The sequence below is a fragment of the Phoenix dactylifera genome, chromosome 11 (assembly GCF_051530095.1).
Source record: "Phoenix dactylifera cultivar Ajwa chromosome 11, Ajwa_hap1_PhDact_Kaust_v1.1, whole genome shotgun sequence".
NCBI classification, from domain to species: domain Eukaryota; kingdom Viridiplantae; phylum Streptophyta; class Magnoliopsida; order Arecales; family Arecaceae; genus Phoenix; species Phoenix dactylifera.
This window is the reverse complement of record NC_143200.1, coordinates 30318015-30334314: the sequence shown is the minus strand read 5'-3', so window position 1 is coordinate 30334314 and position 16300 is coordinate 30318015. Positions and strand designations below refer to the sequence as shown.

The following is a 16300-nucleotide window of genomic DNA, read 5'->3' as shown; positions in this document are numbered from 1 at the left end:
GTATGGGTGGCGTATCGACTCACAGTACGCAAAAAAAAATTCGTACCTTAGTACCGACACTATACTAGTGTGGCACCGAAATGGGGTCCGGTACTGGTACGGCGAACATTAGTTGTAATCACCGAAAAGTCCCACTTCACATATTTGCTTGCATCCCTTTAACTATGTTTTTACCCCAACGTTAAGGGTTAAATTAACAACTACTAATTCTCATAATATTTTCCTGCACATGTTCCACAAGTGGTTACATTTTGACAACATATTTTGAATGCCTTATATCAAGGCTCCAGTCTCCAGCCATTTATGGACAAAGTAGGAGAAAAGCCTCCTCCTGCCCTTTCATCCACCGTGTTGTTCTTTCTAAGCTGGCACGAGGCATTAAAACTTCAATAGTGCATGAAACAAATCTGATGTAATCTCTTTATATGTCCATTGGTTGCATCAGATGCAACGTAACCGGTCACCGGCGAGTAGGATCTGATAAACTAGTACTTTAATGTTCAGATAAAGATGGAATAGGCTATGAAGCTTGATACAAGGATGTTTCAGACTAACAACTCTTTCTGAAAGAGCAAGCACTTAAAACCCATGAAAGGCGGCAAATTTCTCTAATCCATCTACGGTAGGAGTAGTGGTGATGCGCGAGGCTCGCTAGTCAGCAGTCATCGGTTGAGATAAGCAACACCTGAAGCGTGCTTTACGGACGGTCAGCATGATCTCTGAGTGTGCACTCGATCTCAAGCATCCCAACGAGCTCATGGAAGGGAGGAGGTGCATCAGGGTTAGCATCCCAGCAGCGGGTCATGATCTCACGGAGCGCAGGGTGGCAATCATGCGTCGCACACCTTTGTTGACACCAGCGAATGCTGCCTGCACAGCAGTCATGTTCTGGAAGGGAAGCATGCCTGTTATAAGCTCCCAGAGGACGATGCCAAAGCTATAAACATCCACTTTCTGATTGTAAGGTCTGTGCTGGATCATCTCCCTGCAATATATCAAGAGGAGAGTGCGCTCAAACAGAGCAATTCAACAGCCAATGTTCATGTATAAACATCAAAAATAAAATGAGAGTACCAGCTGAAATATATATATACAACTTCATGCGTAGCACCTGAAAATATCTAGCATGACAGTCGCCTATATAGCACGATTCATAGCCCAACTATAATTAAAAATGTTCTATGCTGAAGCATTAGCAACGTTCATGATATCCGCATGTCAAGTGACATCACCACATCATGTTTAAACATCAAAGTAGTAAGTCTTACTAAAGTTATGATACAACAGAGTTGGAGCATGCGCAACCAAGCAGTTATGGAACTTAAACGAGATGACAGCAGATCTTTTACAAAAGCAAGAATCTCAAAATGGATGGCCTACTTGAAAAGATCATCCTGAAATTGGTAAGACTCCTATTGTGAAAACAAAATATTGTTTAATCGTATTTACTGTAATTACATACTTGTCATTAATTAGCATAGATGAATAACAAATTCATTCATGTCCAACGAGGTGTTTGGTGGAAGATTGTAGGAGCACAAGTTTACAGGAAAAGGTTCTACATGGGTGATGCAACAGCAGTTTAACAAACTAGCCAAAGTGATAGATGCAGAACAATGCCTTCGACATTAGCACCATATATCATGAAGATTATAAGTAATGTAAGCATACGTACGGAGCCATCCAACGGTAAGTTCCTGTCTCCGGTGTCATGCCCTCGGTCTGCACCTCGATACGGGCCACTCCAAAGTCGGCGAGCTTAATGCATTTATCTGTAAATATGAGAAGATTGTCGGACTTGAGATCCCTGTGAATCAACCCCAATCCATGCACATAGGCCATGCCCCTGGCGACATCCAGTGCCTGCCGGACGGCCAGCTTCAGCGGCACTGGCTTGTTCTGCCTTCTCATCAGAAACTGTCGGACGGAGCCACCCTTTGCATACTCTGTTACAATGCACCAAACCGCTGGCTTCCTGCAAGCTCCAACAAATCTCACGATATTTGGGTGCTTCAAGGTAGCCAGCATCATAACCTCCTGTACAAACTGTTGCTCCATCAGCTGTGCTCTCTCCGGGTCATTCTCCGGCCTTTCCAACAGCTTAATAGCCACATCTTCTCCATTCTAAATGCCCTTGTAAAGCTTCCCACAAGCCCCCTGAGCAAAGGCCGTACCTACATTGAGCTTCCTCAGATCGATGGTCCACTCATCATAGTTCTCGAGAGACCCTGTGGGATACTGAGGATCCATCAAGGTTTGGGCCAAGGCATCTTCATTGATGAGAGCATGAGACACCCTCCGTGGGCGCAGCACGCTGTGGCCCACCGAGTAGTTGGCACTGGGCACGGGACGGAGGCCAGCGTGATGGAGGATTCTGGTATGGGAATCGTTTGACCCGACGCTGCTGTTCTCCAAGGACGTGGCCACAGAGTCACCGCCGTTGCTCACCTGCAGGCTGTCTATGGACATGTGGGATCCCTCCTCAAGCTTCCGGTAGAAACCCATGTCCCAGAAGCTGTTCCCAATTACGTTTCCATCGCCACTACCACCACCGTTCCTCCCTATAATTCCTGTGAACTTGCCACCCTCCGCCATCTTGCATGCAACCCAGCAAGATGATGCTGTCAGCTTCTTCAAACACTCAGCGGCATCTACCGTCGCCCGTTACAGTTTAGCTTTGTCAAGGAAATTTTTTTTTTGATCAGTTAGTCTTTAATTGCTCAAAGAGATACAACTCTTAACATATCCATGCAGCCATTCCAATCCGGAACACAAACGTACCAATCAAGAAATATAATACCCCAAGAATTAGCACCACTTGTACTTCGTTCGGTGCTCCTTTCCCTTCCGAGCTAGATCCAGAACACGATTTGGAAAACCGGCGATCGAAAATCAGCAATCAAATTCAAAGATAACCTTCGGCTACATGCCTACATCTGAGAGCCGAATCCTCACGAGTCACGAGAAAGAACCGAGGATCCAAAGAAAAAGGCCAAATAAAAAAGAAACATATATATCAAACACTAGAGGCGTCGTGGAACCTGGAAACCAAGAAATCCCTCGATCTGAGCCCCAAAACTACCGAATACTTCGATATATACCTCGATCAAGAGGGATACACCGGCTAGGCGCCGGGGGCGAGATCGCAAAGGAGAAAGAAGGTCGAAATTGGCGGCTGAGAGGAGGATAAAGAGGGTGGGGCTGGGAAATGAGCGCGGAGACGGGACGCGGAGACGACCAGTGAGATGGAGAGTAAAAAGTCGACGGTTTTTTCTCTCTTTTTCCTCTCGCTTGCTTTTCTTTCTTGCCTCTGTTGCGGCGTCGACGCCTCGTGCTTTTATTTTTTCCTTTTTTTCCCGGCGTAAAAGTCGGTTTTGAATCGTCAAATGTCGCGGTCTAAGCGTCACCATACCCGGCGCCACGCGGTGAAACTGCAGCACGCCCGCAAACGGAATGCTTGAGTTTAGTTAAACCATTAGCCCATCTTCGGAATTCTCTTTCCTTTGAACTTCTTTTGTTTTAAGAAAGAATAGTTTTTTATTAAAATATAATTTTTCAAAAATGACACCCCAATGCCTTAAAAAATATTTTTTATATATTTGATTTGACTATAAAAAATATATTTAAAATATATATATTTGATTAAGCATCTATTTTTTTAAATAATTATGTAAAATATCTATTATATATTTTTTTAAAAAATATTCTATTATGAGAATTAGAGTTTTTTATATTCTACATAATTTTTTTAAAACTATAAAAAAATTATTTTTATAATATATATATATTTATTTTTAAGAAAAAACTTTAATTAAATTTTTTGATAAAAGAATTTTGCTTGCTCACCCTTGAATCTGCTAAAAGCTTGGTTACTTTCAACTCTCAAATTTTTCCTCTCCAACTCAATCAAGGCTAAATTGATTAGCCCAATTTGTTTTATTTTGGTATTTAGTTTAGAATGTTGAGTCTAATATTATTTTTTTTTTGCTAAGATAGATAATTTATACAATATGTGTATGAATGTACCTAATGAAACTAGAAAACAGAATATCGTTGAGCTCCGGAGGCAGCTCTCTATCCCTTGTCCTTAAGGTGCTTACGTTGACTTCTTGAGTCTATTAGATTCAATAAATGGAGTTCTCAATTCTTTTCCACCATTGGAGTGATTTGGATGGGCTGGGAAGCCATTCCCATGGATTTTTTTTTTTTTCCATTCCACAAATTCTACAAGATTTTCTGCCCATTACAAATAGGTAAAGAATTGTTGAAGGTGAGGTTGCATAGAAACGAGCGACTAATGCTTACTGGGGGCGCCGATTCGACGACGCTGACGAGTTCTCCTCTGACCCTTAGAAGATGGGATTGGACGAACCCCCCATCCCGGTAAACATACCCGGCTCCGGAGCATCTCTTCCCCTTGTTTTGTCCCGCTTCCTGTTTGTGTTCTGGTCGGGTCGGGTCGGGTCGGGTCGCTCCTCGCTCCTCCTCACGGCAAACGTGACCACCAAGGAGGCAATTCCTGGGAAAAACGTCGTCTTTTGTTTTTTTTTTTAATTCTCTCTCTCTCTCTCTCTATCCCTCAAGCGGGCAAACGTCTTCTCTGGAAAGGGTTTTATTCTAGGTTTCGGGGTTCTTGGCGTGCTGAAACCATGGCATCCACCGAGCCAGAATCCTCCCAGACGCCTCCTCCCGCCGGAGAGAACGGCTCCGAGCTGGCGAATCTCAGCAAGAAGCAGGCGAAGAAGGAGGCCCAGAAAGCCGAGAGGCTCCGCAAGCAGCAAGAGGCCGCTGCCGCCGCCACCGTAGCCGCAGAAGCGGACCCCTTCTCTGGGAACTACGGCGACATCCCGACGGAGGATATCCAGTCCAAAGCGGTCAGCGGCCGGCAGTGGGCGGAGATCGGGTCGCTGGACGCCGAGCTGGCGGAACGGATGGTCCTGATCCGGGGCGCGGCCCAGGCGATCAGGCCTGTCAGCAAGAAGATGGCGTTCCTGGTGTTGAGGCAGTACGTGAGCACTGTCCAGTGCGTGCTGGTCGTCAACAAGGAGTGGGTGAGCCCTCAGATGGTCAAGTTCGCAACGGCGCTCAGCAAGGAGTCCATCGTCGACGTCGAAGGGGTCGTCTCCATTCCCAAGGATCCCATCAAGGGCACCACGCAGCAGGTAGACCGTCTTTGTCTCTCATTTTTGTAGGTTCTGTTTTAAAAGTTTATTAATTCTTTTCTGCGATTGAATGATTTTATGATGAGCATCGCAAACTGTAAGTGGAGAGATCCGTAGCTAAGGAAGGGTTTCGAAAGATCCAAACTTTATGGTACAGGAGGTTTTTTTTTTGACTTACAATTCTTCTCCACCGAAGGTAGAGGAGGAAGAATCTCATTATTACTCCATCTTCTTTTCAATGTCAAATAAAATATATTCTTCTTGATTTATGAGAGAAATTTAGCACCCTAGTTCTCAGTTAATCAGGAAAAAGGAGAAAAAAGAAAATCAGATCAGATTTCAACCAAGGGTTTTAATTAGGAGACGAGGAAGATCAAAAAGGCCTTACCGAGGTCTCGACTCTTTCTTAATCTTTGTTGACTGTTTGCTTGAAGCTAGGTTTTGACTCGTGGAGTTTCCCGAGTGTTTTTTTTTTCCTTCAAAGATTGCGGCTGCCACTGACACTGGTCTCCTGCTGCCCTTCCATTATCTTGTTGATGAGGTCTAGTTACATTAAGTACATGAAAAAGTAACTCTGCAAATCCAAACCTTGATGCAAAAGAAATTTTCAAAAAACAAGAAGATTGGCTAGACAACCCCTACTGCTATGGATGAATACACTCCTAAAAGAAGCAGAAAGACTCTCAAACTGATGTGAAACAATAGGCTTTTGATTTCTTATTCAAGTGAAGAAAAAAGAAGCCAGTTACATCTTTCTTTTGGTGGCTCTTATAGGCAATATTTGCCTCTGTTTTGCATCAATAGAAAAACATGTTACTGTCTGGACCATCAGGAGGCTGTTTGACTTTCAAGTTCTATCTTTTGCTTGTTACTTTAGTGTTGTTAATTTTTAGGCTTCTTGCTTATCAGTTTATGCATTGATAGAAAATGACCTCATTCTTTTACTGGAAAATATTTGGATTTGCCATTAGCTGAACCTGATCTTTTACTAGGAAAGTACTGGAAAATATTTGGACCTGCCCGGTAGCTGAAGTTGATCTTTTATCTTCTCTCACCAAAAAAAAAAAAAAAAACTTGATCTTTTGTCCCTGCTATTACTTCCTGCAAGTGGATACACTGCCTTGATAATTGTATATGTATTTTTCTACAGGTTTTGGTGGTCTTGTACCATGAAAATTCCAGTTTAGTTTATCTTTTTCCGAGTAATAGCAAACTCAACTGTTCATGGTCTTTCTGCAGGTGGAAGTTCAAGTGAGGAAGCTTTACTGTATCAATAGAGCTGTGCCGAATTTGCCTATCAATATTGAGGATGCAGCACGAAGTGAGACAGAATTTGAGAAAGCTGAACAGGTAAGTTTTATAATCTGAAAATTTCAGGCAACAGAGCTAGTGGCAATTTTGCTTGCATGTAGAAGTAACAGTGACAAACCAATTTGATGGAAGCTGTGTTTTCCATATAACAGTTAATTGAGTTTTACAATTTGGAATAATGGTGCTATCTTTTAGTCACTCATGTATTTCCTTGTAAACTTTTGTTTAATGATCAAGCTTCTAATGCAACAACTTAAGTGGCACAGACTGGAGAGCAGCTTGTTCGTGTTGGTCAGGACACTCGTTTGAATTATAGAGTTCTCGACTTGCGTACTCCTGCAAATCAAGCGACTTTCCGTATTCAATGTCATGTCGAAGATGTAAGTGCTCAATCTTCTCAAACAACAATGTCATTTGAGATGGCTCAGATATTGTGAGTCCTACCTGAGGGCCAAATTGGTTTTTAGGTTATGCAGAAATATGTCCCCAAAAATGAAAAAAAAAACAGTATTTTGTACTCAAAACCCTGTTTGGCTGCTTTTCATAAGACTTGTTTCTAAATATAATTTGTAAATTTGAAAATAAATTTGGTGCCTCACCTGAATTCCTGTTTTCTTTTGTGTGTGTGCGCGCGCGCGTATGAGAGAGAGAGAGAGAGATGGGTAGAGCTTTATCTGCTTTCGTCAAGATAATATAAAGAGGATTCAACCTGCATTCATGTTTATCATCATCTGTTTTGATTAAACTGACAAACAACAGGAACTGCCCTAAATTGCTTTTCTAAAAGCTCATCTCTTGTCTATAATGTGGGAAAATTTTTGTTCTAATTAGCGTACAACTACACTGTCAAATTATTTTCCCAACATTCTGGGGTCTTGGGAGGGGAGAACTGGGGATAGACCTAACCTTTGGTTCTTTCTTTTCTTATTCAAAGTGGCTGCTAGACCCACTTAGTCAGTCTAAGCCTTTACCATCTCTTCGAGAAATGCCCCCTTCCATTCGACTTATCATAATTTTACAAAATAAAAAAAAAAGATGTCATGATAATCTTAAAAATGGAATCTGGATTGTGAATCAACTAGTGCAATGATGCAGATATTTAGACGATTTATGCTGTCCAAGGGATTTGTAGGGATCCATACTCCCAAGCTGGTTCCTGGATCAAGTGAAGGTGGTGCAGCTGTATTTAAACTGGACTACAAGGGGCAACCTGCTTGCTTGGCACAATCACCTCAGCTTCACAAGCAAATGGCAATATGTGGTGGTTTTGGACGTGTATTTGAAGTTGGTTCTGTATTCAGAGCAGAAGACTCCTACACGCATAGGCATTTATGTGAATTTGTAGGTCTTGATGTTGAAATGGAGATCAAGGAACACTATTTTGAGGTAGGAATAAAGTGTTATACATCTTTTAATTCAGTTCATTTATCAGATTAACCATGAAAGCTTTGGATTGTTTGTGCAGGTTTGTGATATCGTGGACCATTTGTTCGTTGCAATGTTTGACCATTTGAGCGAGAACTGCAAGAAGGAACTGGATGCAATCAACAGACAATATCCCTTTGAACCTTTGAAGGTTAAGGACATTACTTTTATATCCTCTAAAAAAAATTGCTAAACCATTGAATCTCATCCACTTGATAGTCTGTCTACTTACGGCAAACTATTCTGTTTTCCTGCCTTTTGTCTATCTATGCTTCTGATTATGCTTAACCTGTATGTATTACAGTACTTGAGGAAAACCTTGCGGCTCAATTTTTTGGAGGGTGTCGAAATGCTTAAGGTGCCTACCCTTTGTCTAGCTTATAATTATCATTGTTGATATATTCTCTATCCTATTCTGATGCTTCTTTAAGTTTTTCCTGTGCCAATGGTCATCTTTTTGTTTTTCAACTTACACTTGTCATATACCTCCTAGAGTCTTACATGCTTAAAGAAGAAATATGATGTTTTATGCTTGATACCAGAACTAGATACCAAATTGAAGATAGATGTAGATTGAAGCAGGACATAAGTTTGTTGAATAATTACCGTTGGGTATTGGCAGCAGACTTGGCTGAATTTTGAAGATGGCTGTTAAATAAGTGAGGATTACTAATTTACAGTGAATGGCCCGTTATCTTTGAATTAAATGGATATGATAACAAATGTTCAATCTCACGGGCATGCAACTACTGAACTTAATTGTAATGATATGCGGGATTTTCTTTTTCTATTTGAGTAATGATATTATTTTGGAACTTGATACAGGGAACTTTCTGTGAAAGTTTTAACTGCACAAATATCATATTTATTAGCTCAGCAAAGAGATGTAAAGACTAACAAGTGTATGATTTAGAGAAAGAATTATGTGATTTCCAATGATTGAAATTACAAGCAGCAGTGAGTTGAATAAGGCTAAGTAGCTATAATTTTGTAAGAAGTTACACCACAAAAACAATTGACCTGTAAAGCTATCTTTTGGTTCTTAGTTAACTGGTAGTATGACCTATCTTGTTGGCCATCTAACAATGAAAAATAAAATTGTGATTGGAATGCTATTTCTGCTTGGCTTTTCTTTTAATAACAAGATCTGTTCAACTCATTTTAACAGGAAGCTGGAATAGAGGTTGACCCTTTTGGGGACTTAAATACAGAGGCTGAGAAAACATTGGGTCGGCTTGTTCGTGAGAAGTGAGTTTATAATATCACAATCTCATTTGTTCATTTTCTTTTCATGTGAGAACTGTTCGCTAAGCGTATGATCTTCTTACTTGTCAACACAGGTTTGACACTGATTTTTATATTCTTTATCGGTATCCTTTGGCCGTAAGACCATTCTACACCATGCCCTGTTATGATGATCCAGCATATAGTAACTCATTTGATGTCTTCATTCGAGGTGAGAAGTAAAATCTACATATTGGCTTGCTGAAAATTCTATGATGGTAGCTGGTTATAGTCTCAGCGATTTTTATTGTGATGTGAATGAAAATTGTATACTCTGATAATATTGTAAGTTCTAGTGGTACCATTTACATATGATGAAATTCTTCAAGTTGCAAAATCTTTTTATATTACATGCATGCCTTCGTTCCCTAAGATGTGGTTCTGTGATTACAAATAATGTTGTAATTCATTTTTTTTACATCACATAAAAAAAATCATGTTATGCGTCTGTCTGTATTGTACCATGCCATTAAATATCTAGTGCGAAACAGAATTATCAGAATGGTATGGAGAACATGTAGCCAACGGGCGATATGGGTACAGAGTGACCTGTGCCCTAGCTAATTACAATTATGAGCTATGTTCCAGGCTTACATAGGTTGTTTCTCTAGTTAGATTGCACAAAGTATGACCAGAGCCACCTGTGTTTAATATTCTAATCCAATGATTTTGGTGTCATATTTTTTGTTCCTCCCAAACTGCTATGATATTTTTGGGCTTCTTCATAGACATGTTTAAAACCTATATAAGAGCACGCAAGCAAGACCTGTCTTAGTAGGGGCTTTCATGAAAACATTGGGTTAGATTGGTCAAGAAACATGTTTGAGTGGTCAAAGCATGCCTATTGCCCACTGGCAAGTAATTAAGACTAACGTAATTGCAAAAAATAAAATGAATTTGCTTGTGTACTTGTGGTATTTTTGCGCACCAGTTATGGGTGTATGTCCAATATAGGTACATGAACATACGTGTACAATGCTTGCCAAGTGTGTGCTAGCTGTTTGCCTGCATATCAGCAGTGTATTAATCGTTATTTTTGCTGTTGATGTTGAAATCCATTCCTTGGCTGTATTGTGAATCCTGATATACTTCATTTTCCTTTTAGTTTTTTGGCCTTAGTCTATTACTGTCAACTATAGAGCAGATAAATTTATAATCCATTTAAAGCAGTATCTAAGAATAGTTTTTGATGAAATTATTATATTTGTCTTTTAATGGTAACTCTGTCCGCTAAGGATGTCATATACAAGAGTTAGGATGGAAAAAATGAGTTAAGCTCTTCCTTGGACCAGGCTTCTCTAATCTATGCAAAAATTTCTGGTTTTGAGGTTTTATGAAGTGCTTAGTTCCTACTAATTTTATAGGTTAGTTGTTTACTGCATTTGTTGATTATTGGTTTTTATATTTTTGAAAAACCATTTGTTCAAATGTAGACTAAACACCGCCCTGTTTGGCATTGCTGTAGATGGTAGAGCATTTGTTTATAGAGCTTTTGATAGTAGAGCTTTGAATAAAAAGATATTTGCTACTTGCTAATTATATTTCTGAAGTGCTATGAAACTTTAACATCTATTTGGTAATCAAACTAAGAAAATGCTTTTAGTATTAGAAAATGATGATAAAGGATATTATATAGTAGTTTTAATTGGTTAACTTTTTATACTATCAAAAACTATTATTATAAAGCATTCTTAATTTATAAATTATTATTTTGATATTTAACCTAAATAATATAATAAATAATAATATCTTAGATTTCCTATAAAAAAAAAGCTTTCTGAAGCATCTCAATTAGATCTTTTGCCTCAAAAGTCTAAATTGGAGCTTTTTCCTAATAGACCTTTTTTAGCTTTTGGAGATTTTTACCCAATGCATGCCACATTACCATGCTCTTTAGTTTCCTACCATGATATCTAAACGATAATATATCAGAATTTTGTAATAAAAATGACAAAGTATTGTAAATGTTGTACCAAGAATTATAGATGTCTGTTCATGTTTGAGCCTGTTACTTAAGTTGTTTGATTTTGAGTCACATAAGATAGTCTAGAACTTGGAACCATGTAGAAAATTGATTTCAATAGTATTGTAAGATTTGCTGGAAATTTGCAATGTTCTGCTGTTTTCTAATCTGTTTTGACATTTCTTCTAGGTGAGGAGATAATTTCAGGGGCTCAAAGAGTACACCTACCTGAATTATTGACTAAACGTGCAGAGGCATGTGGAATTGATGTTAAGACTATATCAACATACATTGACTCATTCCGGTATGAATTAACTTTTTGTCTTTATAGTTTCGTACTTGTTGTAGTTTTTCTTGTGTTTCGTGTTTTTCCATTAAAAGCAAGAAGGGGTGAAAGTGGATGGGGTTATATCCATTCGGATCCGTTTTTATATCCGGATATGAATAGAAATTTGAGCGTCCAACTAATATCCGTGTCCGTATCCATATCCGTCAAAAAAAAATGGATACATATATGGATTGACAACTATCTAATCTGTATTTGTATCCATATATGATTTTTTGCATTCTACTAAAATCTGTATCCATATTTGTATTCGTCAAACAAAATTAATATGGATATGTATGTACTGGTATCCGATCCATATTCAATCTGTTTCCTGTCCAAAAAGCAAGAAAGCTTTTTACGAAGATGTATGCGATGCATCAATATGAAAAGCTTAAACCCTATATTGTACGTGATGCTTGAGTTTCATGGGAATGGTTTGGTGGTAAAAATTTCATAAGTTCTAACCTGTGTAAACTTGCTCTAAAATTGGATAGAGAAGGGTACATTGTCATATTAGAAGTTCTTATGATTGACTTGTAGAATTGGTTGATTTTTCACCTTCATGCTAGGAAATTTAAGAAGAGGCTGGCTCTCGCCTTTGCCCTCTCTTGCCTTACCTACTTTTTCCTTGCCTAAGCACGCTCATGGATTGTGGAATAGATTTCGTTGCACGCTCTCTTCTGATAATGGCACCCCAACAGACTACTACAGTCTGCTTGTTTTCATTTGCATGCATATAGGATCTTTCTTGGTGTTCAGCACAAGACCCAAGTTAATACCCAGGATGCCAATTTCTCCAAAGTGCAACTTGAAGGTCGTAGCCAATATGCATCTTGTGATCTATTCTTGTGAAAAAGTTTCATCTGTGGTCAACCGGTCACGTATGACTTTAGCACCTTTGATAATTTATTTTAACTAGCCTATCCGCTGTAAAGGCTGGAAAGAAACAGGAGAGAAAAGAAGAAAGCAATTTTACCAGAATGAGGTGGCACTTATTTATTATCTGTTAGCGCATCAAGTTGAAGGCTGCATATTCTGAAGTTGTTAGATGTTGATCAGCACAGCTTCTTGTCGGTCGTCGCAATGCATTGACGAGAATGGTGTATTATCATTTTTGTGCCATGTTTGATTTTGAAATGGATGGTAGGTTTGTTCTTTGCATAATGAACTTAACTTTATACTAATCTGGTTCACTTTATTGCAGGTATGGTGCACCTCCACATGGTGGATTTGGTGTGGGCCTGGAGCGAGTGGTTATGCTTTTCTGTGCTCTCAACAACATACGCAAAGCATCGCTTTTCCCTCGTGATCCACAGAGGCTGGTTCCATGAGAAAGTTCTTTTTTTTAAGAGCGCCTTCAGCTCAGGAGTTACGGCAGCTAAAAAGTTTTAGCAATTGGATTTTACAGTATTATCCAACCATGGAATGATGTTAAGAGCTGATGTTGCGACCTCGTATGTAGCGTTCTATGTTTTATAATGACCAATACTCTGTAATTAGCGGTATCTACCAAGAGGAATGACATTTTTCTTGAAGTTCTGCTATAATTTCGATCTTTTCTTTCTTGTTATCTGTGCGGTCCAATGTCATGTTAATTCATACGACCGTGGGAGCTTGGTTTCATAGTGCTCTGGACATATTGAAGACCCTGTGTAAGCAATCAACCCAAACCTTTTTCTCTCTCTTTTCTTCTCGCCTTTTTAAGCTAATCTTGTAAATTTATTCTACTCAAACAAAATCTTGATTTCCATTTATAGCAAGGGAGCACGGACAGCCATGAGCATAAGTTCCTTTCTGGTTGCCGCTTCAAACTCATCCTAACAAAACGGGACATCAACTTGGGTGCAATGCAATAATGGTGAGGAACGTGAGAAAGCTCCCAGATTTTATATGTGGTTTATATGAATTAAATATGAATTAAATGAAAAATTAAAAAGTTGTTCAAGCCCAATAGTGCTGGGCTTGGAACTTAGTAATCGATCACCTCCAACGATCGGCACCGACCATAGCCAATAATACCGTCTCATGCTACATGACAACGCAATGCTCTCTCTTGGCCTTTCTAACATATGGTCAAGGGACTGCATAGTCTAATGTAGCTGGCTGTGCTTATGCTAGAGCAGTATGAGCAGTTGATTTATGCAAAAAAAAAAGAAAAGAAAAGAAAGGGAACTACACTAGTGTTTTCCATCTCCAAGATGAGCGACTTGGTAACTCTTCGAGCACGGCGCAAAACGACCACCATAGAGAATCCAAACTTGGATTTGGTCATCGTGGCCGCAGAATGAAAGGTTCGAGGCCTACATTAGGATTGCAGCCCAGCCTGCAAACTTTAGCTTTAGATTTTAGCCTCAAAATAAAAGAATTTAAGAAAAGAAATGTATCATAGGTTATTTAATGAGTTTTTTTTTAAAAAAAATTACATTATTATTAATATCATGCGCAGTTTAATAGTGCTATAAAATGAAGAGCAGCAAGGGCAATCCCGTATTTTCAATGGGGCTTGGCCTTCGCTTACGGCACCGAGAGCTCTGGGCGTCCCCAATTTCGGTTGCGTTGACAAGGAAAAAGCGAGGAAAAAGGCGGCCAGCCGAGAACCGGGGATTAATTCGTGTCGAATGGCGGCGGAAGGAGGAGAGGCGACGGAGGACCTGATCGAGATCCTGGAGGCGTCGCCGACCCCGATCGACCTCGCACGGTACGTGAACCACGTTCGCGACCCCGCCGCCGGGGCCATCGCCACCTTCGAGGGCACCACCCGCGACACCTTCGAGGGGAAACGCGTCCTGGAGCTCCGCTACGAGGCCTACGTCCCCATGGCGCTCCGGCGCCTGCGGGCCATCTGCTCCGCCGCCCGCGCCGCCTGGCCCCTCCGCCGCCTCGCCGTCGCCCACCGCCTCGGCACCGTCCCAGTCGGCGAGGCCAGCGTCTTCACGGCAGCGTCGGCGGTGCACCGGGCCGACGCGCTCGAGGCGTGCCGCTTCCTCATCGACGAGGTGAAGGCGTCGGTGCCCATCTGGAAGAAGGAGGTCTACGCGAACGGCGAGGTCTGGAAGGAGAACAGGGAGTTCCTTCAGAGAAGGAACGCCTTGGCCTCCTCTTCCTGCTGCTGCGCCACTAAGGTCGTGATGGACGACGACGCCGCCGCCGACGCCGCCGCCGTGACGGCGGCCGACGATGGCGGTTCGGGGGCGGATAAGGAAGAATTCCCGGCCGTCTGATGGAGATGAGTCGACGGACCGATCGCGTCTCGTTCTGTTCTGTTCTCCCTCCTGCATCCGTTAGGCTAACGCGCATCCGAGAGCAGATGTTGCGGCACCGTCGATTTGTTTTTGTTTTTACTTTATTTTTTGTTTTAAATTATCAGGGAGGTTGCTGGGTTTCCCCTTAGGAACAACGTCTCACTGTAGCTTAGCTTCTTTGTAGCACATAATATATACTCGGTCGTTGTGTCTGGTTTTGATATATTCATGCAATCATTCCCTCTGCTAGTTAGAATATGTCAGATATCATGGCATAATCCAATGACTTCTAAAAATTATTTATCTCAAAATTAATAAAATTAATTTTATTAGCCAGATCTTTCACCAACCAGAATAGGGTAAACGAGCATTTGGGTTGCTAGAATCTTAGCGGCGGCTATCAATGCAATCTATTTCTTTTTACGAGCATCAATATTTTCTGCTCTGATAATCAGACACTTAGTTTGGAACCATTTAGCTTTTTTTATTTATATCTATTTTTTTTTTGATAATGTAGCTCATTTTTGCACTTCGTCTCTATTCTAAATACAACTATTTTTGGCTAAAACCGTATGGCTCCTTTTGCCTTCTCTTTACATTATTTAAAAAAAAAAAAAAAAAAACTTCACCACCGTGCCTTATTGTGAGGCTTCAGGAAGGAAGCAGGCCCTTGTGAGGTGGCATGCAGAAGAATAATAAATAAATTAATATATCAAATCTTATAAACAAGAACCTTAAAGCAAAAAAATTAACAAACGTGAAGAAGGGGGGAGCAAGAGAAAGAGGAGGTTCAGATCTGCCATTTTATCCGTACACATCGTATGTGGTCTTGTGCCTGAAGAGGAGACGGCTGCAGCTGACTGCCGGTGGAACCACAGTCCTCCAATTAAACTTGCAAACATACGCCGACATATACATACATACACCGAGAGAAGGCCATTATTATTTTTTATATAATGGCAAATAATAAAGGTTTTAGATAGGTTGCATTTTTTTTTTTTTGATAAAAGATAGGTTTCATGTTTTCAAGAAGAGTGATGCCAGGAGTCCATGTCCTTAGGGGTGCCATTGAGCCAAGCCTATGATCAGATCATGAATGATTGAAGAAGTATTTCAATAACTCAGATTTCAGAGACAATTATGCAAAGAAAGTATAAACAGGCAGAGCAGCAGCAGCAGAAGAAGAAGCGTTGCCATTTTTTTTTTCTTCTGGTAGAATGAAGGGTTGGCGCCTAAAAAGTATGAATGACATCGCCACACCAATCTGGGAGAGCAAAAAGGGGTGATGGCACTTCTCTGCACCAAAGCTACATAAATTTTTCATGGGAACCACCCACCCAATTTCCTTGGTGAAGCTTCCTGCTGTGTCTCAAGTTGAGTTGCATCCATAAACCACATGAAGTCTTGAAGCTCTTCTAAGAAAGAGGCTTTATAACCTTAATTCTGAAAGAAGAAATTATTCAAACAAATATTCCTACTATCATCTGAAAAGACAGCAAACAATTTGTACCAAAAAAAAGAATAGCAAGGTATAAAATAATGAAGGAGCAGAGAAACAGAAACAGAAACAGGAGGCCGCGGTTTG

The 16300-nt window shown here is 40.4% G+C and overlaps 2 protein-coding genes and 1 pseudogene across 3 annotated transcripts; 2 read left to right on the top strand and 1 right to left on the bottom strand.

Annotated features, from left to right (window-relative positions):
* Positions 1 to 184: 184 nt before the first annotated feature.
* LOC149751677 (serine/threonine-protein kinase STY13-like) lies at positions 185 to 3297 on the bottom strand (annotated as a pseudogene). Its single transcript, XR_016397885.1, has 2 exons — positions 1676 to 3297; positions 185 to 985 (listed from the first exon to the last, which is right to left on the bottom strand). The product of XR_016397885.1 is annotated as a serine/threonine-protein kinase STY13-like (transcript).
* A 977-nt stretch (positions 3298 to 4274) lies between these two features.
* On the top strand, positions 4275 to 13020 carry LOC103715549 (aspartate--tRNA ligase 1, cytoplasmic-like). Its single transcript, XM_008803219.6, has 10 exons — positions 4275 to 5162; positions 6402 to 6512; positions 6740 to 6853; positions 7569 to 7859; positions 7939 to 8049; positions 8203 to 8256; positions 9067 to 9146; positions 9239 to 9354; positions 11335 to 11449; positions 12678 to 13020. The coding sequence occupies exons 1-10, from the start codon at positions 4650 to 4652 to the stop codon at positions 12802 to 12804; spliced, it is 1632 nt and encodes a 543-aa protein (XP_008801441.4). The 5' UTR covers positions 4275 to 4649; the 3' UTR covers positions 12805 to 13020.
* A 940-nt stretch (positions 13021 to 13960) lies between these two features.
* LOC103715548 (molybdopterin biosynthesis MoaE family protein) lies at positions 13961 to 14938 on the top strand. The gene has a single exon (XM_008803218.6). It carries the CDS (start codon positions 14092 to 14094, stop codon positions 14692 to 14694), a length of 603 nt encoding a protein of 200 aa, XP_008801440.4. The 5' UTR covers positions 13961 to 14091; the 3' UTR covers positions 14695 to 14938.
* The last annotated feature ends 1362 nt before the right edge of the window (positions 14939 to 16300 follow it).

Excerpts from the sequence above, each read along its gene's own strand:
- LOC103715549 (XM_008803219.6), top strand. The coding sequence starts at position 4,650 with ATGGCATCCACCGAGCCAGAATCCTCCCAGACGCCTCCTCCCGCCGGA. Across the intron at positions 6,854-7,568 it reads TTCAATGTCATGTCGAAGAT|ATATTTAGACGATTTATGCT; the intron begins GTAAGTGCTCAA and ends GCAATGATGCAG. Across the intron at positions 9,355-11,334 it reads ATTTGATGTCTTCATTCGAG|GTGAGGAGATAATTTCAGGG; the intron begins GTGAGAAGTAAA and ends CATTTCTTCTAG.
- LOC103715548 (XM_008803218.6), top strand. The coding sequence starts at position 14,092 with ATGGCGGCGGAAGGAGGAGAGGCGACGGAGGACCTGATCGAGATCCTG.